At 38.2% G+C, this 24892-nt stretch overlaps 2 protein-coding genes and 1 non-coding gene across 5 annotated transcripts; 1 reads left to right on the forward strand and 2 right to left on the reverse strand.

The window, feature by feature from the left end:
* Window positions 1–1583: 1583 nt before the first annotated feature.
* On the reverse strand, window positions 1584–1745 carry Smp_192020 (hypothetical protein; the record flags this gene model as incomplete). Its single annotated transcript, XM_018794287.1, has 1 exon — window positions 1584–1745. One exon carries the CDS (start codon window positions 1743–1745, stop codon window positions 1584–1586), a length of 162 nt encoding a protein of 53 aa, XP_018647061.1.
* Window positions 1746–5438: 3693 nt separating this feature from the next.
* On the forward strand, window positions 5439–16394 carry Smp_018240.1 (cell division control protein 48 aaa family protein (transitional endoplasmic reticulum atpase),putative; the record flags this gene model as incomplete). Of its 3 annotated transcripts, XM_018794298.1 has the most annotated exons (9): window positions 5491–5507; window positions 5591–5693; window positions 5729–5982; window positions 6015–6207; window positions 6244–7419; window positions 8413–8664; window positions 10692–10847; window positions 12936–13090; window positions 15911–16016. In XM_018794298.1, the coding sequence occupies 9 exons, from the start codon at window positions 5491–5493 to the stop codon at window positions 16014–16016; spliced, it is 2412 nt and encodes an 803-aa protein (XP_018647063.1). The 3 variants fall into 3 exon arrangements, with proteins under 3 accessions (XP_018647064.1, XP_018647062.1, XP_018647063.1); XM_018794320.1 differs by having other exon boundaries at window positions 5439–5507; window positions 5729–6207; window positions 15911–16394; XM_018794309.1 differs by lacking the exons at window positions 8413–8664; window positions 10692–10847; window positions 12936–13090; window positions 15911–16016 and having other exon boundaries at window positions 5439–5507; window positions 6244–7741.
* Window positions 13899–13970, reverse strand: Smp_tRNA_02245_Pseudo_CGA.1.1. The gene has a single exon. It is a non-coding gene (tRNA).
* Window positions 16395–24892: the final 8498 nt, after the last annotated feature.

Raw genomic sequence — 24892 nt, forward strand, 5'->3', positions numbered from 1 at the left:
AACAAAAGGACGACTCCAATGTATAAAGGGGTACATTTGGATGTGACATTATCATAGGCCCACTAAATGTTTTATTACCTACCTGTTGTAATTTAGATAATCAAACCACTATATAAAAGTATGTGTGAGTTTGATTGAACGCATGTCTGCAGCTATTCATTGTATGGGGTTTGAGTGTGATATTAAAGCAGCCTCTAACTGATGGTGAACAAGTACTACCATTCCATCAGCCTAAGGATGATGCACAGTGTAACGTATCCTGTTGAAGCCAATAAGTTTAGCCAAGTTGTCGAATATCTCAGATTCAAAATGGGCTCATTTACTTGTTGTCATTGTAATAGGCATACCAAAAGTGTTCACCCATTTCTGAATGAAGAATTTGGCCACCGTTTCAGCCGTGATGTTGATTATTGATATGGCCATAGGAAACCTCGTGGATTTGTTTATTCATGTGAATAGACAACTAAAACCGTCAGAATGCGGTTAAGGACCTATTAAATCGATATGAACATGGGCAAAGTGTGAACCTTGCTATGAGAAAACTCCAATAAGCGAACCCGTGTGACTGTTCAAGTTTGACTGTTGACACGCCGAGCACTCTCTAATACATTTGTGTACATCTTTTTGTTGAGTTGATCATACATATCTAGCACCAGTTAGTTTGGTAGAAGCTTTTGCACCATATTGGGACAAAGTATGAAAGTTATTAGATGTTGATTGTGATGTAGTTCTGGGGACGAATGCTCAAGGATTTAACACCGGTAGAGATAGACACTGTTGTGACAATCAAAGTTCGACTCTCAGAATTTGATCGTAGAGGCCCTACGCTGTGGTTTGCTCAAGTAGAGCCTTGTTTCTCGAAACACAAAAATAAATCAGAGGGAATTCGCTATGGAAATATGTGCTTTGTTTTCCTTCCTTCAGCCACCGAAGCCCGCGACTTAGTTCAAAACCCACCAACATCACAACCATACACCATTTTAGGACGAGGGATAATGAATCACCCATCTTTATCAGATGGTTTAATAATTCAAAGGCTTTTCCAGGGTGAAACATTGGGTGGTGGGTCACCATCACAGTTTCCACGTGAAAGTCACACGGGTGTTCTCTAGACTTTGAAGACTAGCATGAGATAAGCTTAAAATCGCTGGAGCCGAATCCGACTACATGCTACAGCTGGGTATCACCCGTCCGGCTGATAGCCGATGGGGATTCCCTAATCATGTGGTCTCAAAGAAAAATGAAGGAGATTGTCGACGGTGTGGGGATTAAGAATCCCTCAACCGTCAAACCGTACCAAACAGGTACCCGATACCTCTCATCCAAGATTTTACAAACGGATAACACGATATGAACATTTTTACTGAAATCGACTTAGCTAGCGGATATTAAAATATCTCGACATCTGTAAAAGATATCTCTGAGACATCTATTACCACACTTTTTGGGCTATTCGAGTTTGTACTCATGCCATGCTGAGTATGTGTAAAATTTGGTGAGGTGATATGACTTTCTTTGCATTTTATGCAATTCGAAGTTTCTTTCAGTGTCAAACATCATTTCTCAGTGTCGAATATAAGTTTCTATCTCTCTAAAAATCCATTATCAGGATTTCCAGATCTAAATCGGCTACGGCGAACACCTGGGAGGATTGCCTTCCCAACCTCAGCCAGTAACAAATTCAAAATTTCAAAACATGCTCTCAGAGCTTCCTGAAGGAAGGAAAACAAAGCACATATTTCCATAGCGAATTCCCTCTGATTTATTTTTGTGTTTCGAGAAACAAGGCTCTACTTGAGCAAACCACAGCGTAGGGCCTCTACGATCAAATTCTGAGAGTCGAACTTTGATTGTCACAACAGTGTCTATCTCTACCGGTGTTAAATCCTTGAGCATTCGTCCCCAGAACTACATCACAATCAACATCTAATAACTTTCATACTTTGTCCCAATATGGTGCAAAAGCTTCTACCAAACTAACTGGTGCTAGATATGTATGATCAACTCAACAAAAAGATGTACACAAATGTATTAGAGAGTGCTCGGCGTGTCAACAGTCAAACTTGAACAGTCACACGGGTTCGCTTATTGGAGTTTTCTCATAGCAAGGTTCACACTTTGCCCATGTTCATATCGATTTAATAGGTCCTTAACCGCATTCTGACGGTTTTAGTTGTCTATTCACATGAATAAACAAATCCACGAGGTTTCCTATGGCCATATCAATAATCAACATCACGGCTGAAACGGTGGCCAAATTCTTCATTCAGAAATGGGTGAACACTTTTGGTATGCCTATTACAATGACAACAAGTAAATGAGCCCATTTTGAATCTGAGATATTCGACAACTTGGCTAAACTTATTGGCTTCAACAGGATACGTTACACTGTGCATCATCCTTAGGCTGATGGAATGGTAGTACTTGTTCACCATCAGTTAGAGGCTGCTTTAATATCACACTCAAACCCCATACAATGAATAGCTGCAGACATGCGTTCAATCAAACTCACACATACTTTTATATAGTGGTTTGATTATCTAAATTACAACAGGTAGGTAATAAAACATTTAGTGGGCCTATGATAATGTCACATCCAAATGTACCCCTTTATACATTGGAGTCGTCCTTTTGTTAAATGATGTATTGCATAACCAAAGTTATGACTTCTAAGAATAAGGTTTTGCATGGTTTCTTATTGATAAGAAAAGCTTACACAAATATGCATGCGTTTATGTAATACGACTCTGAGAATAGCCAGAAGTTCAAGCGAGACATGTAATATGACAAACCGACCTTTTGATACTTCAACCTACCGGAAGATAACTTCGTTGGTCCCATGTACATCGCAAGTGATTGCTCTCCTGAAACTCGGTTTTTTGACCTAAAACTGAAGATCTGGGATTATTTGAAAGTGAGAAGTCAGAAGCTAGGTGAAAAAAAATCAAACCTCGCTGTACAAAGACTGGCTCTTCACTGACAACGAATTCCCAACTGAATACTTCCCCTTTCTCGACCTTTCTGGAAAGCAGAGATGACGCTGTCATAGATTTTAATTTTATTGGCAGATCTGGACTGAAATATGTTACTGAATACGGTCGTTGTAATTTCAAGTGTTTAAATGTCAGCCATAAAGGACAATTGACGGCAGGTTGACTTGGAGGTAACCTCTAATTTGAACTCAATACTTACATAGGCTTCTTGATGCTCACAGTCTTACATGGTACGAATCAGTCTGTCTTGCAGACAGCCCCTAAAACTAAATCGACCTAAAGTCATAAGGAATCACGGCCTTCCAATGCCTGGACTCAAAAGATATCAGTGGGCTGAATATGAACGAAGCAATAATGATGGCATATATAGGCACTTTAAACAAGTATGAAACCAGTGCACACAGGCACCAAGAAAAGATTAGCATAGATACCAGATTAGGCTGGTCTGTAGATTGGCCTCTAGCTGGGAGAAATTATTCCGTCCCTCATTTTGAGGAGCTCAAATCGGAGTTTCCGAGTTGCGAGGTCTTAGTAACCCAATGAAAAACGATGGCGATCCTCCAAAGTCGCGATACAAAGGTATTTTTCAACGTTTTAGCTATCAGGTACAATGTGCATTTACTATGGATTCATTTGCATTTCAACAGCAGTCTTCGAGGTAAACCTAAGCACTGGGTTGATGTATCAGGAACCGCAGCATCTAAATACGGGCACTTCTCGTGTCTCCGATATGGTCTACCCTGGCTTACCGAGAGAAGTGGCTCCAATCACGAAAACACGTAAGTGTAGTGTCCTCACATAAGCAGAATTATGCCGTGATCCCAGACAATAGTCAGCTGACTTATATCATGATGTTCTTCAAAAGAGACTGATGCAGGCAAACTACAAACTAATAACAGACAGCACGTTCTTCAGCATCCTTAAATGCATTGGAGTCTTCGATACACAATAGTTTACGCGACTACTTGTTGTCCATAGTATTCTTTCACTCCAACAACACGGCTTCAGGAAGTACCACTACTGTACTACGAATCTGTTGATTGTTATGGATGGGTGGACAACTATTTTCGACTTTAGTTGAAGATAAACATGATATATCTCGATTTATCAAAGACATTTGAAGGGGTCAGTTACATACGTGTAGATCACTAACGTAGGTGATCCGTGTCGAATAACTGGGGGCCTACTCGGGTTGGAGGGGAATAATATGGCCAATAAGCTAATGTCAAAGCCCCACCACGAGGTTAGTACCCAACGTGGATTACCTTTCTCTTTGTATCCAGATACTACGACTGCTTTGATGACTATACAACACAAACAACGTTATTACGGAAATATGTTAGTGAGAATAGGTACGGTAAACAGAGTACAATCACTGTTGCATGGGCCAGTCCAAGGTGTGCAATTAACTGGTGCACGTTGGTTGCCCTTAACTTTGACGAGGATCGGTGAACTGTTCGACATTCCATGACCCGATTGTCGGATGATTTGGCTGGGGTCCAGTGACATTTGATCGACCCTACATGTGCCTCGTCAGTAAGTTCAAGCTGTTAGGCATCAAATCTAAATAATCGGCAATTGGGAATTAAGGTAAACTTCATTTTTTCTCGGGTTGACCTAGTAGGGTCCTCCAGGGTTTAGTACCAGAACCCTTTCTTTTGTGAATTTATACCAAAGGCCTTCCGTAGAAAATGTTCGATTTATTACTCTCCACTGATGTTAAACTTTGCAGAAGTCTGTAGCCAAAATAATAATTTGTGACTTCAAGAGGACCTGAATCGACTTCAGTGTTGGGCTGATGACAGAGGACTTGCCCCCAACACTTCAAATTGTATAGTATTCCGTCTGAGAAATGCTATAAACTACATGTATAACTTAGGCAACTCCGCCTCAGAGGAATCTTAGGCTGAAAATAAACTGATAGTCCTGATATCCGATGGTCTATAGTCTATCTGTGACAGAAATGCCTTTTCGAACAAACCTTGCACTGGTAATGTTAAAGTGCATTTCTGACAAGTTTGACAGTGAAAATTCCAACTCGATCTTTGACAGTTTAATTTGGCCCCATTTAGCGTACGAAAATACGTTTCTTCCTTCATCTCAAAAGGATTAGAATATTCCGAAATATACCCAAAGGAGAGCTACTATTTGCGAGAAGTCAGGTCTTGTAGTTAGTCGCCGGCCGAGATTATTCTGGAGTTATTCAATGGGAAACTCGAGAAACTCTTCATGACTCTGAGCTATTCGAACGTCTGTCGAATTATTAATGTCAATCACACTAATTACGTTTTCATCACTAAATTGAGCAATGATAGATACTAATCGGTTCAATGATCTAAAGGATTTTCATTCTAATAGAATGGAAAATAGTCTGAAAAAACCTTTTCCTATTTTATCGCAACCTGAACTTTGAATCTTCCTTAGTTTAAACGTAGTTTCGTGAGCGTTGCAAATCGATTGTTGACGGTGGTTACTTTCGTTTCTGGTCAGGCTTAGTATGTGTGCACTAAATGCGTAAGTCTAAGCGTTGTTTTAAAAAAAATATCATATGATTTTGTCGAACTAATATGATAATCGTACCTATAATTCAATAACAGGAATCCAAGTAATGATCCTTCATCGGGGGAAAAAGTCAAATTCCATCGTTTGATTGTTGACGAACCGGTGAAAGATGATAACTCGGTCGTTTATTTATCTCAGGTGAGTGTACTTTCTCAATAAACATAATCTTCTAGGCGAAGATGGATAGTATGAATTTGTTTCGTGGTGATACTGTGTTGGTCAAAGGTAAAAAACGTAAAGAAACGGTATGTGTGGCCATTGTGGACGAGAGTTGCCCAGACGACAAGATTCGTTTAAATCGTTGTATTCGCAGTAATCTACGAGTAAAGCCAGGAGACATTATCAGTATAAAAAGTCTTCCTGACATCCTCTACGGCAAACGCATCCACGTTCTGCCTATTGACGATACTATTGTTGGTCTTACGGGGTAATGTCTTTCGTGTCGTAATGAATCTCTAGAAATCTATATGAAGCTTTTCTAAAACCATACTTTTTGGCTGCCTACCGACCTGTACATAAAGGTGACATATTTATCGTACGTGGTGGAATGCGAGCTGTTGAGTTCAAAGTAATTGAAACAGACCCATCACCTTATTGCATTGTTTCCCCCGATACCACTATTCACACGGAAGGAGATCCAGTTAAGCGAGAGGTATGTGCGGCTTGATTACTTATTATTCACTTATAGGATGAGGAAGAGAAGCTGAATGAAATAGGTTATGACGACATAGGAGGTTGTCGTAAGCAGCTGGCTCAAATAAAAGAAATGGTCGAGTTACCTCTTCGTCACCCTCAGCTATTCAAGGCTATAGGTGTGAAACCTCCTCGCGGAATACTCCTCTATGGACCCCCTGGTACTGGAAAAACCTTAGTTGCTCGGGCAGTAGCCAATGAAAGTGGGAGCTTTTTCTTCTTAATTAATGGTCCGGAGATAATGTCGAAATTAGCCGGCGAGTCAGAATCTAACCTGCGCAAAGCGTTTGAAGAGGCAGAAAAAAATGCACCAGCCATTATCTTTATTGATGAACTTGATGCAATCGCTCCCAAGAGAGAAAAAACCCACGGTGAGGTAGAACGCCGCATCGTTTCCCAATTGTTAACATTAATGGATGGTTTAAAACAACGAAGCCATGTAATTGTCATGGCTGCTACAAATCGTCCTAATAGTGTTGACCCCGCGCTGAGACGCTTTGGTCGTTTTGATCGTGAAATAGAGATAGGTATTCCTGATAGTATTGGAAGATTGGAGATTTTGCGGATACACACCAGGAATATCCGGCTGGCTGAAGATGTTGAACTTGAGAAAATAGCTAACGAAGCTCACGGTCACGTGGGAGCTGATCTAGCTTCATTGTGCTCAGAAGCTGCCCTTCAACAAATAAGAAATAAAATGAATCTCATTGACTTGGAAGACGACACAATTGATGCCGAAGTATTGAACTCGTTGGCGGTAACGATGGATGACTTCCGTTGGGCCTTAGGAAAGAGTAATCCGTCTGCTCTTCGCGAGACCACAGTTGAGGTACCTAATGTCACATGGGATGATATTGGTGGGTTAGAAAATGTAAAACGAGAGCTCCAGGAACTGGTTCAGTATCCTGTTGAACATCCTGACAAGTTCCTGAAATTCGGCATGACTCCTAGCAAAGGTGTCCTGTTTTATGGTCCTCCAGGCTGTGGTAAGACATTGTTGGCGAAGGCGATTGCGAATGAATGTCAAGCTAATTTTATCAGCATCAAAGGACCTGAACTCCTTACTATGTGGTTTGGTGAATCTGAAGCAAACGTTCGGGACATTTTTGATAAAGCTCGGCAAGCGGCACCGTGTGTGCTTTTCTTTGATGAACTGGACTCGATTGCCAAAGTAAGTAGCATTTCAACACTTCAGTTGATTGAGTTTGTTTACATATAATGCTTATATAGCAAGTCTATTTGTGTTTAAGAAGTGTTGTTTAATTAGCAGGCATTTCAAATCAACTTTAAATTCCATATTTTGTGAGACCTACGTTGCCCAGCTCTGATTTGAAGAAACGCTATGGATTTGACTAAGTTTGTTGTCTCCGGTCCGTTTTGGTATACATGCGATAAATCAATTGGCTTGCAATAAAGTGTTGTTCAGCTTATCAAAAGTGTGACTGTGAAACTCCACGTCAGTACTAACAAGAAAGATTAAAATAATCGTTAAAGTGCCATATCCAGGAACAAGTGCACTCCTACTGTTGCATTTGGATATTCTTAGTTACTCTTTCAAATACTAGTTTCTGACGTCTTGATAGTCGCTTGTAGGCTCAAATTCCTGTTCAGTATTGTTGTACTAATCTAGTCCAGTTAACCTACAACTCTGATCTTAGTTTCTACACCTGTAGACATTAGAGACAGTTGAGAGATGGCAAAAATGTTTGCATAGCTGTCCATAGGGTCACGTTGTTTATTCAACTAACTCATGCCCATATCCGATTCTAATGTAATGTATAGGCAACTTACTAGTGTTTCTGTCCTGTATACTATGTATTTAGCCGGTGAACCATCCCCTACATTAAGTTCTGTCACTATTTCTCTTCATTTTTGTACAAAGAAACCCAGTAGGTGCTTTTCCTAATCAGTACGTGGTTTTTACGCTATGGCTGTTGGGTAAGCGTCTGATTCATTGATTAACTTCATAGAATTTTTTTAATGAGATATGGAGCAAGGATATTCAAATGTTGCCAAGTTTTTGATGCGAGATAGTCACTGCTAATTGATTAACAAATAATTAGATGGTGAGCTATTTATTGAATATCTCTTCATGCCAGTAAATGTTACTCTGATATTCTCGTCCCAATAAGCGCGTTTCCCATTGCAATGTTCACTTCCATAGGCTCGTGGAGGTAGTGTTGGTGATGCTGGAGGTGCTGCTGATCGTGTTATCAACCAACTTCTAACCGAAATGGATGGTATGTCTGCTAAAAAGAACGTTTTTATCATCGGTGCTACTAATCGCCCAGATATTATTGATGGGGCCATCTTGCGTCCTGGAAGACTCGACCAACTCATTTACATTCCACTGCCAGATGAAGCCTCAAGAGTTAATATTCTAAAAGCTAACTTAAGAAAATCCCCGATTGCAAGGGTAAGTTATTACTTTTTGTCTAATTCTCATTAATAAATCATTTCAATATCGGTCTCCCACATTTTTGATGAAAGTCTAGAATCTGTAAACTTTACTGCACCAAGCATAAGGGCGCCCTTGGATGATATTAGGAAAGTCACACCATGTTCCGAATTTTCTGAATCATAAAGTGTAACTCGAATTTCATTCCTAGTTTGTTGGGAATGTCTTCTGGTACACTTGGTACTAATGTCGATTCAAAGTAGTGAGTGTGCACCTTTGGGTTCTAAGTACGAAGGTGGGAGAAACTTAGTTTCCTTCGGTTCAGGTATTCTGTATTCGTACTACCCATTATATGGCTCAGAATCAGAGATATAGTAGCTATCAATACGTAAACCGAATTCTTTCTACATTTATCACAGAACTCCAATTAGTTACAAACCCACGGTACTGTACTCCTTCCCACTTGAATCTTGTAATTACTGGTTACTCAATACTCTGATAACTTATCTAGATTACCATCACGTGAAGTGCTTTGTACTACAAAGCTTCAAAGTGTTTGTCAAATATTCTAACTGCTCGCTTTAGGGAGTTACCATGCTCTTGATCTAATTAAGTTCCTCTTAATTATCTGATGTTGAATGTGGCAATTTGAACTTGTTTCTCTCATCACATGTTGTATGGAAGTAACCTAAGTTTTCGCGCCAAATTCGGCTGCGAAATAGCATACAACTGAATATTATGCTATCGATGATACTCCTGAATCTCTGAAAAGCCATCTTGCTTATCCTTGCCGCACCAACATATTGTACCTTTTTGCTATTCCAGTGACCTGAAGTAGTCTTTTTAGCTAAAATTTTCTGAAAAGTGACTTCAGAATAGTGCTTATATTGCCAGTGTGTAGAACTTAAGGACTTACGTTTGCTAAAAAGCAGTTTAGTCAGCTTCAGTTCATTGAGACAGTTTTTCCGATATACAGCGTTTAGTTTCCTCAGTATAAAATTCAAAAGTATGTGCAAATATACTGCCTTTCGGTTATTAAGCTTATATAATTACTTGTAGAATACCAGACATCCTGTGCGTCTCTATAATCGTCCTCTTTTGTCGAGTGTAAACAGAACAAAACAAATCAGAAACGTTTGAAACCGATTGGGTGATAAATTTGAACTAAAGCCCACTAGTAAGAAAGAACTCGAGCAGTTATGTTCTAACCACTGGCTTGGCAGGCTGCGGTTTCAAACTTTCCGATTTAGACAGCTAGGTAATATCACTGGTCCTTGTAAAGCTGTGACAGCTGAATCAGTTTTTATTTATTTATTTAAATACATAAATTTTGGTACAGGGAAGCACTAGATATATATGCGCCGCACAAATCTCATTTGATTTGTGTGAGGGCTGTGATACTACCCAGGTGCCCAAACTGAAGCAGGTGGTTTTCTTAGGGGGCCACACCCCGAGCCTTTGATCTAAAGGTCTAACCCACAAGACAGTGGAGCATCGTGAGGAGATGCGGTCCCATGGTAGCCGGTGACCAACAATTGATTCATATGCCATTTGTTCCCTCAGGATACTGGAGCCCATGTGCATCATTGGTTTGGAATCAGGGTTTTCCAACTCCCCTAGGTGAACTTTCCGTGTCCACCAACCAGGTTGAAGCGCCGGACATTCGCTTTTCGTCCTCTCAGTTTCGTAAACAACACCGGTGCCACGAGAAGACAGTGAGTAGGACTTCCCTGGTAGAGGCTATATACACGTGGCCATGTGAGAGCATTTCGAGAGGGAGAGCGGACTCTCTCCACTCTCGGCCGTACCAGGGCATTTGGGGGCTGAATCAGTACTCGAATCATTTTTTTAAATGGTTATTCCTATACATTACCATGGATTGCGCATTTTCAGTTAATTTAACGGTTTATTTGTTAGTATTACACTTGAGACAAATTTCTCGTCTAAAATTGAAGGATTTGGGTAAGAGAGATTTAAGATTTTACAATGAAATCTTTTTAACTGTTTAACAAGCATTTACTGACTCTTGGTCTTTTTCATATTAGGATGTTGACATTAATTTCCTAGCAAAAGCTACTCAGGGGTTTTCGGGTGCTGACCTCACAGAAATATGTCAGCGTGCATGTAAACAAGCAATACGTGAGTCTATCGAGGCGGAAATACGTGCTGAATCTGAGAAAAAAAACAAGCCTAATGCTATGGTGAGTTATTTTTTAGATATCCCACTTTTCTACGTGACCCACTAATAATTACTACAAGATTTTAATCTTCACCTCATTGATAGTAGAGTAACTTAGCAGCATTCCAATGTTCTTTTTATTTGTTTTTTTATTTAAACACATAAACATTGGTACAAGGGGGCATCAAATAGATATGTTTCACACAAATCATTTGATTTGTGAGAGGGATGAGATACTATTCAGGTGCAGGTGGTTTTCTTAAGAGGCCACTCCCTGAGCCTTTGACTTAGAGGACTAATCCAAAAGGCAGTGGAGCAACGTTACAAGTTGGAGTCTCACAGTGGTCGGTGAACAACAGTAGGTTCATACGTCATTTGTTACCTTATGATCCTGGAGTCCTTGTGCATCACTGGTTTAGAAATCAGGGTTTTCCAACTACTCTAGGTGGACCCTCTGTATCCACCAACCCGGTTAAAACGCCGGACATTCACTTTTCGTCCTCTCAATTCCGTAAACAACATCCCCACCGCAAGAAGGCAGTGAGTAGGACTTCTATATCAGGGGTTGTATACACGTGGCCATGTGAGAGCATTTAGAGAGAGAGAACTGGCTTTCCCCACTCTCAGCCGTACCATGATATTTGGGGGCAATATTCTTTTCGGCTTTTCCAAATCGTGGCTGTAAGGAATCACGTAGCTCTTCGAGTCTCAAACCGTGCATTCGTAATACTGTCATGTATTGAGATAAGATGGTGGTTGGAGGTGGTCAACAGAAAACCCTGGACCCGGGTTTCGTGCTACTTGGCACTCGTCAGCAAGGTGTACCTGTAATCTTGAGGGAACTGGTGCTCCCTGACGGATTCGATCCCGCGTCACTCAGCTTCACAGTCAGAGACGTTACCACTAAGCTATTCGGGCCGCGACCGACCACCCAGTAGTCAATCAATTGTGACTGTCATGTATAAACGGTCGTAGGGAAAGCGGCTCGTTTTTTGTTTGGAGCTCACGAGGATGACCTAAAGTACACACATTAGTTTAGAATAATATTCAGGTTTTAATATGATGTGAAGCTACTTTGCCAACTTTACGTCTTTTCTGACGATAATTTGTATTCTTCTGAGTCACATTTTTGACATTCATTCATCTATGTCTTTCTATGTATTCGTCATCAAAAAAACATTTAATTTAAGTGATGGTCATGAAAAACCTGTTCATTTACTTGTTAGCAACTGTACGACCGATTTTTATGTGCTCTATGGCTTTATTAACATCAATTTCAACCTGACTACTATTTTCAATCCATGTATGCATTGTGTGATCTCTGCAATCAATCTTAAATGTTTTTTGCTATAACGATTCTTCCATGCATGTATTAAAATTAGCAACCTATCACAACCGTACAGTATCTTATACCTTACGGCGGTAACCATCTCTTCGATGTACAATTAGTAAAGACGTAGTCAGGAAGTAAATTAAAAGGTCGATGTATGTTCTAATCCTCAGTCTTCATAAATTATAAACTGGTGAATATTGCTTGTCTCAAAACAAAGCCGAACAGGTGTTAATTATCAATCGTTGCTTAATTTGTTCTGCTTTTGTTAACCCTAATATGGAAAACCAACTATAGTTGCTTTGATTAATCAGGACTAGCAGACTTCCAAGAATTCTTCGTAAAAAAGTACGTATACCAAATGGGCTATGCTAATGTTATCTGATTTATGAGTACAGATCGATAGCAACCGTTTACCCCATCAGATTAAGTGGTTGTCGTAGGAGTGTATAGACAAGCATTGAGAATAAATAATAGAGAACTATATAAAAACCAGCAAGAATAAGAATTGTTAAATGATATGGAGATGAAAACACATAAGATACACTTTGTTCATTCACAGCCGTAGTTGGATGTCATATCTCACTGCACATAACCAAAGCGCTTTTAAATGGACATTTCAAGATGTTAATCATGAATAGGACATGTGAACAATCCAGATTTGTTAGTCAGAGTATACGATACGAGATCATATAATTTCTTACACTTCTCAAAATTAATTGATATATATATATATATATATATATTGTCGATACTTATTCTTTTGCTGCCTTATTTTAGGAAGATGATTTTGATCCAGTACCAGAAATAACTCGTCGTCATTTCGAAGAAGCAATGCGCTTTGCAAGACGCTCAGTGACTGAAAATGATGTACGTAAATATGAAATGTTCGCCCAAACATTGCAACAGTCAAGAGGAATAGGTAACAATTTCAGGTTAGTGTATATATTCTTTTACCGTCTCGTTAATACAAACTAACCTCTAACTTGACATTCTTATTTGTCCTCAATGTACTCCATGTTTATTCAGGAAAATCAAATTAATGTTCATGTATTATTAGAAACTCTTAATGACGATGGTGATTTGCAGTTTTAGACTAATAGATCCATATATTTAACGGTACCTCGAAATCTTTTTTTGAACACATCATGCCTGAACAATACTTGAAGCAATATTCCGAAGGAAGCCTCATGCAACCAATGAATGACATGCCTCAAAATCGTTTGCAATGGCGCAGGTGCATCGATTCTTTGTTTTTCCTCAAATTACAGGATTCTGAATGTTTTGTTTTTATTTCACTAGTTTATATTTTCTCGGATCATATTTCCCTATTACCACTGATACTGCCACTGCCTCTATTATTCTGGGATTTTCCCCGATGACTTCATCTTGTTCTAGCGGAGTATGGCAACTTGAACCGATATACATACGTACCAGGTTCTACGGTTTTGACTGATTCCCAGGCAAAACAACAAACTGTACATACACTGAATAAAAGTACAAATAAATTGAGATACATGAACTTCCTAACCCTAGTTCATCAACTAGGTTTCCCCCAATCATCAGTTCGGGAATATTCAAAATTGGAGGTGGTCAACTCAGATAAAAGATGAATACCAGGAAACAGTTTTTATAGTTAAGATCATGAGTCAATTGAGGCTAGACCACCATCGAAAACCTGGAAGCACTGGACGGCCGTTTCGTCCTATTATGGGACTCCTCAGCAGTGCGCATCCACGAACCCGCTCTCGCGAGATTCGAACCCATGACCTACCAGTCTCGAGCCGGAGCCCTTAACCGATAGACCACTGAGCTGGCATCCAACGGTGTTAATGTCTAACCTCAACCAATCCACGAAATTGCGCAACCAACTTCCAATGTACTGAGGTAGATACCTGTCTCTACCTGACATGGATTAGCTCCACTGGCCACGACTTCTCACTAGAACTCCAGGAATTACCTCAAGGAGCCAGTCACTAGTGAGCATATGATCATTATCACAAGGGGGGTTGTCTGTGTTATTCTGAATAGTAAGAATATCTGTCCCGTTGTGATTTATCAACCATATAAGTACTAATTGGCAATATATTGTAACTAAAACGTCATTTTTCTGAGCAACTTTGAATGATATTCGTTGACTTCATGATTTAGCATTTCCCACCTTCCAAGGCTAATTTTACGGACTAGTTGAACCATCAGCCCAACGGGTAATGTGTTTTACTACTTAGTCTGAAGTCTTTATGTGATCCATACAACTGTAGATTTGTTTAGTAGGCGATAAGTCACGTCTTTTAAAATGTAATGACGATAGTATCTCGAAGTATAAAATAGGGTTCCATTGAGTATTTAAATATAATGGGCACATATTAATTGCAGGCTAAATACATCATCGGACTTATTCTGTATCCTTACGTTTAGTTACAACACTGAAACTAATGGCTTCGTAGGTAATATTCGCATATTCAACCATTATATACAGCCATGTAACTACAACGTAATTCAAGACTACATTATGATCTTTATCTCTTATGAGTATTCAAGCATTTCGTTACATATATATCGGCACGGATTCAAAAACTCCGATTGGCTTAGGCGAGATATCTGTTTACTAAAAGACAAGTTTATTGTGAGGTATTTTGTTCCGTCCTATTTTATGAGTGTAAAACGGCCATTAAGAATAGGGGATATTCTTCCGTTACTAGTGTTCAATCCTAGGTATATTCGAAGCATTTCGCGTGTATCTTGGAATCACTTACTAGACGATGCTGGGAATAAGGATAGGGTACTAGATAATAGTGTCAAATTGATCGATGAGATAGTTAGTCTTCAACTGATATGGTTGAGGAGTATGTTACGTGTGCGTAGCCATCTCATACCTTGACTGGCTGTTGTCTGATGTAGAAATGTGTTGGAATAAATTCAGGGCCATCCGAACCAAATATCAATCCATGGAAACATCGACTTTTGGACTTAGCCATATAAGTAAATCAAGACTACTTAGTTGGGATCCACGTGGTTATTGTAGCCATTATAGAAAATTAAATCAATAACTTACATTGATCGGTAAACACTAGAAAATACGGAAAGTGTATAAAGGTTGGTTGAACACAATTTCGACATTTACCTATTTCTAAAAAGAGGGAGAAAATTTCCTAATAGAAGTTTTTTTAGTTATTTTAGAATTCATTTATATAAACTTAATAATTTGAAGTTGATTAAAAAGAGACTTCGTTCTATTTTCGTTGATAAAAATGTGCTTGTTCACATATTTACATGGAACTATTGTTGTCGAAAGGGTTTAGCTGATGTATGCTTAAAATTATTTAAAATGGTCGAATTAAACTAGATTAATGACCTTGAAACAGTTAGAACTGACCAATCAGGATAAAGATAGTGATTTTTAAGCAAAAAAGGAAAGTGGTTAGCAGTTGAATCCGGGACGTGCGTTTCGTCCTATTTGGGTTTCGTCAGTCGGATGTACCTGTATCCCGGAGTTGATGTTTACTCCGGGATACAGACAGGTACATCCGACTGACGAGTCCCAAATAGCACGAGACGCGCGTCCTGGCATATGTTTGCCTGGCCCTATATACGCACGTACCAGTTTCTCCGTTGCGTTTGACTGACTCACGTGTTCGTTCTAAGTTTCATGAGCATCAAATTAGTGTCGCAGAACAGCAGTTATTGTTTGTATACCACCAACTATATCCGTAAAAATTTATTTTTAATTCATTTTATACTTTTTCTTAACGCAGATTCCCTGGATCAGATGGTTCTGGAATACCTACAAGTACTGGTGGTCAAGGAGGAGGAGGATCAGTCTATGGATCTCAAAATGATGCAGAAGATTTATACAATTAAACGATTGTCACAACCTTTTACTTTTCAGTTAATTAAAAACTTTAGGCTCAAGCTATCCTGTGTCATCAATTTTTACCTACTTAAGCTTCTGGTTTGAATTCTAATTACCACTTAAAAGTAATCAGTTATGTGACGTCTAACTGATTAATTTTTCTTATTCTTTAAACTGTTCCCTTTGTAATTCAGACAGAATTTGTACCTGGCATATTTCCATACATTTCATGTTATTACTTTCTCATTCTACTCCGTTATTTTTTGCAATGCGTAATATTTTCTTTTACCGTTCTAACATTTGAGATGGGGTTATCACACTTCCATACCTTAAGTAGTTACAAGCGAAGTATCTTTTGAATAAATATTTTCTAGTAGGGTCGATTCAAGTGATATTTTGGCTTCCAACTCCATAAACTGTAGATCAAATTTTAACGTTGCACTAAAAGTTCTTTTTGGTAAGTAAATGGTTACAATAGAGAACTGGAAGATTTGAAGTCGATATTACTTGTGTTTCACTTCAGAATAACTACTAAGATTTTAAAGAAAAAAACTGAATGTATCGACTCTTTCGTTGTAATGGTTCTAGAAAGTAGTATATAACTTCCATTTTAGGATTTGTATTTCTAATTTTATTTCATGTAATAAATACAGACAGCCTTCATTCTTACACTTAGTAACGTTACGAGCCTATCAATCTCATGAACTCAAGTCGTATCCGACAAATTGTTGCATGAACACTAATCATATGTCGATTCCTGAGCTGCTAAATTCTATCTACCGATCACCAATTAACAAGGTGGACAATCTTCAATTCCTACTTCGTCAAAACATAAGTCATAACTATGGTGTCATCACAAGTCAAGAATCTTAGTTAACTGATTTACAGGACGATTCCTTAGTATCACTGTGTGGTTTCAATATCTATCATCAGGATCGATCAAGCAATATAAAAGTGTGGCGGCAGTCTACCTAAGTTTGTAAACGGGAACTGGTGTCAATATACTTTAGCATGTTTCAAGTTTTCAAATGACTATCGACTGTCTAACTTTAAGATGCCGTCCGAAACACTGAAATAAATACAAGTATGTTTGTGTTACCAATATCTACGCGACTCCAGACTTCACTGTCTATTTTCGCGAACGAATTTGCTGTTACTACCTTCAGTGGTTCACTTTCAATTGTATGTGGTGATTTCAACTCATGTGACAGTAGCTTCCATTCATCACTAGGTCATCTAAGTAAAGTATATTTTCCCACTCGTTTCGATACCTATTTAGACCTCGATTTCAATAATGATTTGGATATATATTTGACTCATAAACGTGCCCCATTGTCTAACTCGGATCACTTTATAATTCTTGTTCTACCTAAAAGATGCGGAAAGAGTGCTCTCTTACGTCAGACCAAGAAAACCGAATGTAAGAATTACTCAGAAAATATTTGAAATCTGAAAAGCATGTTTCGTATGACTAACTGGGAATTATTTACACATGACTCACTGGAAAACACCACTGATATTACCACTTCGTTATCTTATATTCTGTTTTTATATTTGTCCTACTGAAACCATTTTTTAAAGTTTTGACCGACCTACATTTCCACAACTTAAACGACTACGAGGGGTAAAAGGAAGAATGTACAAGCTAAATAGTCTAGAAAACCTAGAGATTAGACGTCCCAACTCTATATTTGCCCAAAAACTCAAGTATGTGGGAACTAATCAAATTACAGGTGACAGGTACATTAGAAGCGATAACTAGCTGAATGTTTATGACTTAAATTATTATTTTATACGTCAGTCATCTGTTGTCATGCTCCCCTCATATCCACAGGTTTGAAGAAAAGTTGTGTTTCTATTTTCACTGAAAATGATGTTCGAAAATGTCTCCAGTCACTTAATTCATCCCACTGTTCAGGACTGGATGATATCCCAAACCTTCTAAAAAAATGTGCAGACGTATCATGTTACCCATTCACCAGTATCTTTAACAGATCTTTCTTAACTAATGTCATACCGAAAATGTGGAGAAAGATAAAGATGATCCTTATACCTAAGAAAGTATCTGGTGATAAAAATTTGAAATTTAGACTCATAGCAATAACTTCGCCTTTCTTCAAATTAATGGAAAAAATATTGGTACTCCCGCTTCAACCTGCAATAAAAGAGCACAGTGATCCGTATCAAAAGAAGCACCTTAGATGCTGTTGCTGTTCTGCATCACAATATAGTGTTCCGCTCGGAAAGAGTAAGGAGTATGTTCGATGCGCTTTTCTGGACTATGATTCTGCTTTTGATTCTATTCCAAGACACCTCTTACTTAACAAGCTGATCAACGTCAACACTGACAGCTGGGTAACCAATTGTCTATGTTCCTACCTTTCTGGAAGGGGACAGTACACCGTGTTTGAAGAAAAGTGTTCAACATCACTTCTATCTAATGAAGGTGTGCCACAAGTTGATGTTCACTCCGGGATACAGGTACATCCGGCTGACGAGTCCCAAATAGGATGAGACGCACGTCCCGGATTCCACTGCTGTCCACTTTCCTTTTTTGCTTTAAAAGCGTGTGACTTAAAGCATGTCGAGGTAATCCGCACAGGATACACATATGCCAACAAGAGACTGACGATTTACTGTCCTAAACAACAATGGAAAGATATAAGCAAACAACATCAAGTGAATTTGAAGATAGGGATTGTTTAATATTTTCACGGTTGTTAACACGAAGTTAAAGATAATACTTCTGAATGTCATGTTTTTGGCGAGATTTCTCTTTTTGCTTACTTTGGATGGTGATGTGGTTTTAGATCACCTACAGAATTTTGCAAGGATACATCTTGTGAAGTTGTAGTCAGGATATGACATGAAGAGGAACCACAGATTTCAGAGATCAGTTTGTTTTAGGTATAACAGTATTAGGTTTAAGATGTTTAGGGTTAGGATCGCTAGGTTTAAGAGTGCTACGTCTATGATAATACAGTTAAGATCCTAGAGTTCCGAAACTAGATTCTTTTCAACTTTATTGTTTTTTTTCACAATGTTAATTTGATTTACATAAGGCCTATTCTGATTGGGTAGTATTTGAGTGATTAATCAAGGTCCTTCTAAGAACCGTTGAAAGTCATCATTGATTTAGATGTTATTGACTATAACTTCCCTGATTAGTTTAAATTACCAAGAATGAAGACAGACCTTATGACTGACTCAGTTTACCTTGATTTAATACAGCTGGCTAAAACAAATAGGTGACTAATATAGCCATAAAATAAAGTTCGTTATATACCTTCCGAATACGTATCAGTCCAACTATCTAATTAAGAACATTACGAGCATACAACCAATGATTGTTTGTACTTTTTTCACAGTCGGCGGAATATAAATTTGTCACTCAGCTTTGTTTTCAATGTATCATAGCTAGTTATGTATTGGAATTTATAAACTATGATACATTTTGGCCCTGTATTTAGCTTGTCCAGTCAGGTAAATCATGAACTTAAGTAATAAAACAAAAGAGTAACAAATCACTCGACCTTCTAATGTTCGGCTTGAGGGTTTGCGAATATGAGAGTATATTGTGACTTATCGATTGTGTGGTGAATACAGTCATGAAGACAATGGGTCAGGGTTAAGGCTTAGAACAGACCACAACAACCAACACGTAACTTTATGATCAGATGAATAAATTTTACAGATTTAAAGTGTCTTTTTTTGGAGCTAAATCAAGAAACGCATTTTGATGAATGTTACTTTTTACAAGATAATTGTAGATCGACTTTATGCGCCTTTTTCAAATGCTTCATTGATATGTTAACCATCATTTATTGATATCACTTCATAAAAGTCTTGGATTAATCTTACTGAAGTAATGCTTCTGCTATCAGTCTCTTGTTCAATTCTGTACTGATTACTCAAGCTAACTAATCATTCCAATTGACTTTATGGTGAATTAGGTGGCTATCAATATCAATTGGATGAATAGTTATAAATTTGGACACTATGAGCACACTCATTTCGTTTTTTCAGATTTCAAATACAATAAGTTATTTAAATCCTAAATTATTGTATAAATAATACTTCTTCATTGATATATATTTAACAATGATAACACTATTTCAGAGAAAGTCATATAATTATCTTCCACATGTGATTAGCCAGAGCTAGATAAAATTGGCGAATTGATTGATCAGATTGTATATCTTCATCAACTGATATGGCTAGGACGTGTATTATACATAAAGAATCACCGACTATCTTGACGGGCTATGTCATCTGATGTAGGAGTAGGTTAGAAGAAAGCCAGGGTCAGCTAAACCAAGACTTGACACCAGTCCATGAAGACATTGGCAACTGAACTGAACCATGTTTAAAGTGCAGACTATCTGGTTGAGGTCCGCACGACTATTGTAACCAGTGGTTAGAGATGTTGGGTGACAAGATTGTTTGCAGTGAAGTAAGTGCATTCACACTTTCTTCTTCCTTGTATTATAAGTTTCGCAATTATCTTACCAATTTTTTTTATTCTACTCACTCATATTTCGCAAATCGTATTTCAAATGTCTGATATTTTGTATTGTCATGAATACTGTTACTACCTCAACTATTCTAGGATGTATCCTGATAATTTCATCTCTCTGTATTAATGGGTGTAACAATCTGAACCCATGTATACATGTTCCAGGTTACACGTTGTGTATAACAGACTGACTGAGCCAGAGCATATCTGGTGGGGTAAAAAGAAATTTAAGTTGAAGCAACATCTTCAAAATTATCAAATGTGTTTTTGTGTTTGTTGATAATGTATTCAAATAATTGAAGTGAAAATTAGGTAATTAATAATGAAAAAAAAATTAACCAGATTTTATCAAACCCTAGGTTGTATGTTGATATCACTGAATAATCTGTTGAAAAGCAAAATAAATTACTTCTATTTATGACCAATATATTTTGCTTAATAACGACTATTATGAACGATCAAATTTCAATTGAATTAGTTAATGTAAGTAATCTTTTCTTTTTCTGAAATTCGTATGTACGTAACCGGGTTTACAAAATAAATGAAAAAAAGTAGATGGAAATTTATTTCCCTTAAAAATAGGTCTGATATAACATCCCAATAGAAATCTTTTCAATACATAAGTTTACTTCACGTTCGTGAGTGATTTTATATAGATGGTGTTATTCACAACGTTTTCAATGTTTACTAAGTGTATTTATTCAGGAATTCAAGTTTATTGTTCTTTCATTTACGGGATAAGTGATATTTATTAGAGTTCAATTTTCATTTCATGTTATTCACGATTGTCTTCTATGAACACATCAGTATAATGATACTGGACATACTTACGCCTGTTACCCCTCGTGAAAGAGCATGGACCGCTCACCAACACTCTCATGGGCAATTCTTTCCAGTTGCTATTCATCCTTTTCATGTCTGTTTCCAATTCTCGGAGCAGTGTGTTTTTCGGCCTTCCACTTTTCCGTTTCCCTTCACAATTCCAAGTTAAGGCTTACCTTGTGATGCCGTTTGATGATTTCTTCAATGTATGTTTTATCCACTTCCAACATCTTTTCCAAATTTCCACTTCAGTTGGAAGTTGGTTTTTCCCCTCCCACAGTAGGCTGTTGCTGATGGTATCTGCTCAACAACGGATGTTGAGTATCTTGTGTAGACAACCGTTTATAAAACTTTTTGGTTATGGTTGTAGTAGTTCTCGAGGTTTCAGCAATTAGAACTGAGACAGAAGATCACCGAGTGTTGAAAGACGCAATTGATGGTCTACCGGTTACCTTCAAACCTATCAGAGGATCTACGGAAGACGACGAGACATTAAGAGAACTCAGGGGTTATCTTCTCACCAAATGACCTTGTCGTCGTTTTTATGAATAACTGCTACAATACTTTTGCCGACATGACTCACTTATGATAATATATTCATGTTTTGTTTTCAGTGACAAAATTGTTGTTCCAAAAACATTACTGCAAATTGTTCTGAAGCAGTCTCACACCGGTTACCCCGTCTCCAACAAGATGGAATCAATATTTCGAAACTATGCTTACTGCTCTTCAGTGGATCAGGATGTGAAAATTAGATACCACAATTGTTCATCGTATCTCCAAGCAGCCATAAGTTCAAAGAAAAGTGAACCACAATAATGACCAAAGCTGAACACTTAAGGGGAGAAGCTCCATGAAGATTTTGCTGGCCCTGTACAAAGAAAAATGGTTTTAGTCATTGTGGGTGCATCCATGAAATGACCAGAAATATATACTATGTAAAATTGTACAGCCGATGAAGCAATAGGCAAGTTATCTGATTTGCTTAGCTGTTTCGAAGTGCTAGGAACTTTAGTGACCGATAATGATTCACAATTCACTTAGGAGTCATTCAAGCCCTTCTGTAGCATGAATGGAATAACACAGACGCTAATCACTCTCAGTCGAATGAACAGGAAGAAAGCTTTATCGATACCTCTAAACAATCAATTATAAAATGGAGAGATGAGGGGACAACAAGTCAGGTAATCATGAAATTCTCAACAGCTTATAGAACTACTCACGACGCCATTGCCTTAGAAGAGAAGTCCCCTTCCAAATTTATGTTTGAAAAAAGTATTCGGACTATTGTCAATGCTGTGTTCCCACCTAAAACAGTGGATGAGCACAAACGAAGTCAGTATATCTAAAGTTTTAATTTGGGCACCAAAGTGCTCGTCAAATCATAACTTGGGAACGATCGATGGGAACACGAAATTATTAAAAAGAGAATGTGAAATTTGTGTACAAAGTAAATGGAGCGTTCGGAACGCGGATCAGATATATAAACCAAATCCACAATGATAAAAGGGCAAGGAACACGGAAGATATGTAAGTGAACCTACCACTGGAGATAATAATCGGTAATTCAATGACGGAAACTCACAAGGACACCATTAAGAACAAAAAGATGAAGGGATGGATAAGGAAGACATAAAAAAACATAGGACGTCAATGCAAGCCAGTTATCAAGCTGCAAGTAAATCTGAAGAAGTCATATTTTCTGAAGGACGAAAAGTGTTGGGGAGATCCAAGGTATTTTTCTGAAAATTACAAATGTGCATAAAAAACTTTAAGAAACATTTTATTCAATAAGCACTGAATAGAAACTTCCCAGAAATATCTGGAAAGTGAAGAGTCATTCGTCACGTTTCTGACCAGATATTTACCCATGGTGCATTTATATTTGGTATGGTTTCATAAACTTACTGAAGCTCAAGACCTTCTGAAAAACTATAAATACCTTTAAATTCACTTAGTATTGTCTGTTTGAATCTTCCCATTGATGTTTTTAGGACTGCAACTGATCAGTCTCTAATTGGCATATGTGCACACTGTGAGTATTGCCTCGATAACGCGATGGCGTTTGAAGCGAAAGGTACTGGGTTCGAGTCCCAGAGTGAACATCAACTCTGAGATGCAGGTATACCCAGCTGACGAGTCCCAAATATGACGAAACGCGCGTCCTGGATTCTACTGCTAGCCACTATCCATCTTTGCTTATAAATACCTTTGTTTTTCTGCACACGAACTAATTTTGGAGTATAGCGTTATTTTTACACTCTGTTCCTTTTCTCCCGTTCAATTTGCCATGTAGTTTTATAGTTGAAAGCTTGAGTCAATTGAAGCTAGACCACCATGGAAAACCTGGAAGCACTGGACGGCCGTTTCGTCCTATTATGGGACTCCTCAGCAGTGCGCATCCATGATCCCGCACTCGCGAGATTCGAACCCATGACCTACCAGTCTCGAGCCAGAGCCCTCAACCGATAGACCACTGAACCGGCATCCAACGGTGTTAATGTCTAACTTCAACTGATCCACGAAGTTGAGCAACCATTCATGTAGTTTTAGCCTAGGGTTATTAAAAGTGTCTAGGAAATCGATTCGTTCGTTCACTTAGAAGACTTATCATTTAGTTATCTTTTCTAAACATCCGTTGGACGAAAACTTTTCATGTTTGTGTGATCCTACATCTAAGTGGATTTTAATGTATTCAAGAGTTATTTAAAGAGTAATATCATTGGATCAAGCTTAAAAGACATTCATAGCTTTTTTTACTTTTATTATAGGATAGTATAAGGGTTTATTTATGTATAATAATGTGCGCTATTCTTCATAGAGTCAAACGTCTAAAGCATCTGAAAAGCAATTCTAAACTTCCAATAAAAAACAATCTCTAAGATTCTTCTTATTTACAAAATATAAAGCTATTTACTTTCCCCAATAAAATCTATATTAGCATAGAGTGTGTGTGAAGGCTGTAAAATCTTAAGATAGTTTTCAACCCATAACTGATTTCAGTTGGGAGAACTGTAATTGCTACAGTTTAAACTTGTAAGAAGTGAGACAGATATCATTCACTGATGGTGTTAGATAAAATAACTGAAAAAGTTGTTAAGCAAAGATGGATATTGGCTAGCAGTGGAATCAAGGACGCGTGTTTCGTCCAATTTGGGACTCGTCAGCTGGGTGTACCTGCACCTCAGAGTTGATGTTCACTCTGGGACTCGAACCCAGTACCCTCGCTTCAGACGCCATCGCGTTATCCACTCGGCCACTGAGTCCTGATAGCCACTTGCTTGTGCAATGGGGTTAATTTTAAATTGACTTTGTATTGTTTGTTTGAATCTTCCCATTGATGTTTAGGACTGCAAATGATCAGTCTCTTATTGGCATATGTGCATACAAATAGGACGAAACACTCGTCCTGGATTCCACTGCTAGCCACTATCCATCTCTGCTTACCATGCTTGTGAATTAAGGCTATATCGAGGCAATACGCACAGTATGCACATATGCCAATTAGAGACTGAGCAGTTGCAGTCCTAAAAACATCAATGGGAA

This window comes from Schistosoma mansoni, assembly GCF_000237925.1.
Source record: "Schistosoma mansoni, WGS project CABG00000000 data, supercontig 0186, strain Puerto Rico, whole genome shotgun sequence".
Taxonomy (NCBI): domain Eukaryota; kingdom Metazoa; phylum Platyhelminthes; class Trematoda; order Strigeidida; family Schistosomatidae; genus Schistosoma; species Schistosoma mansoni.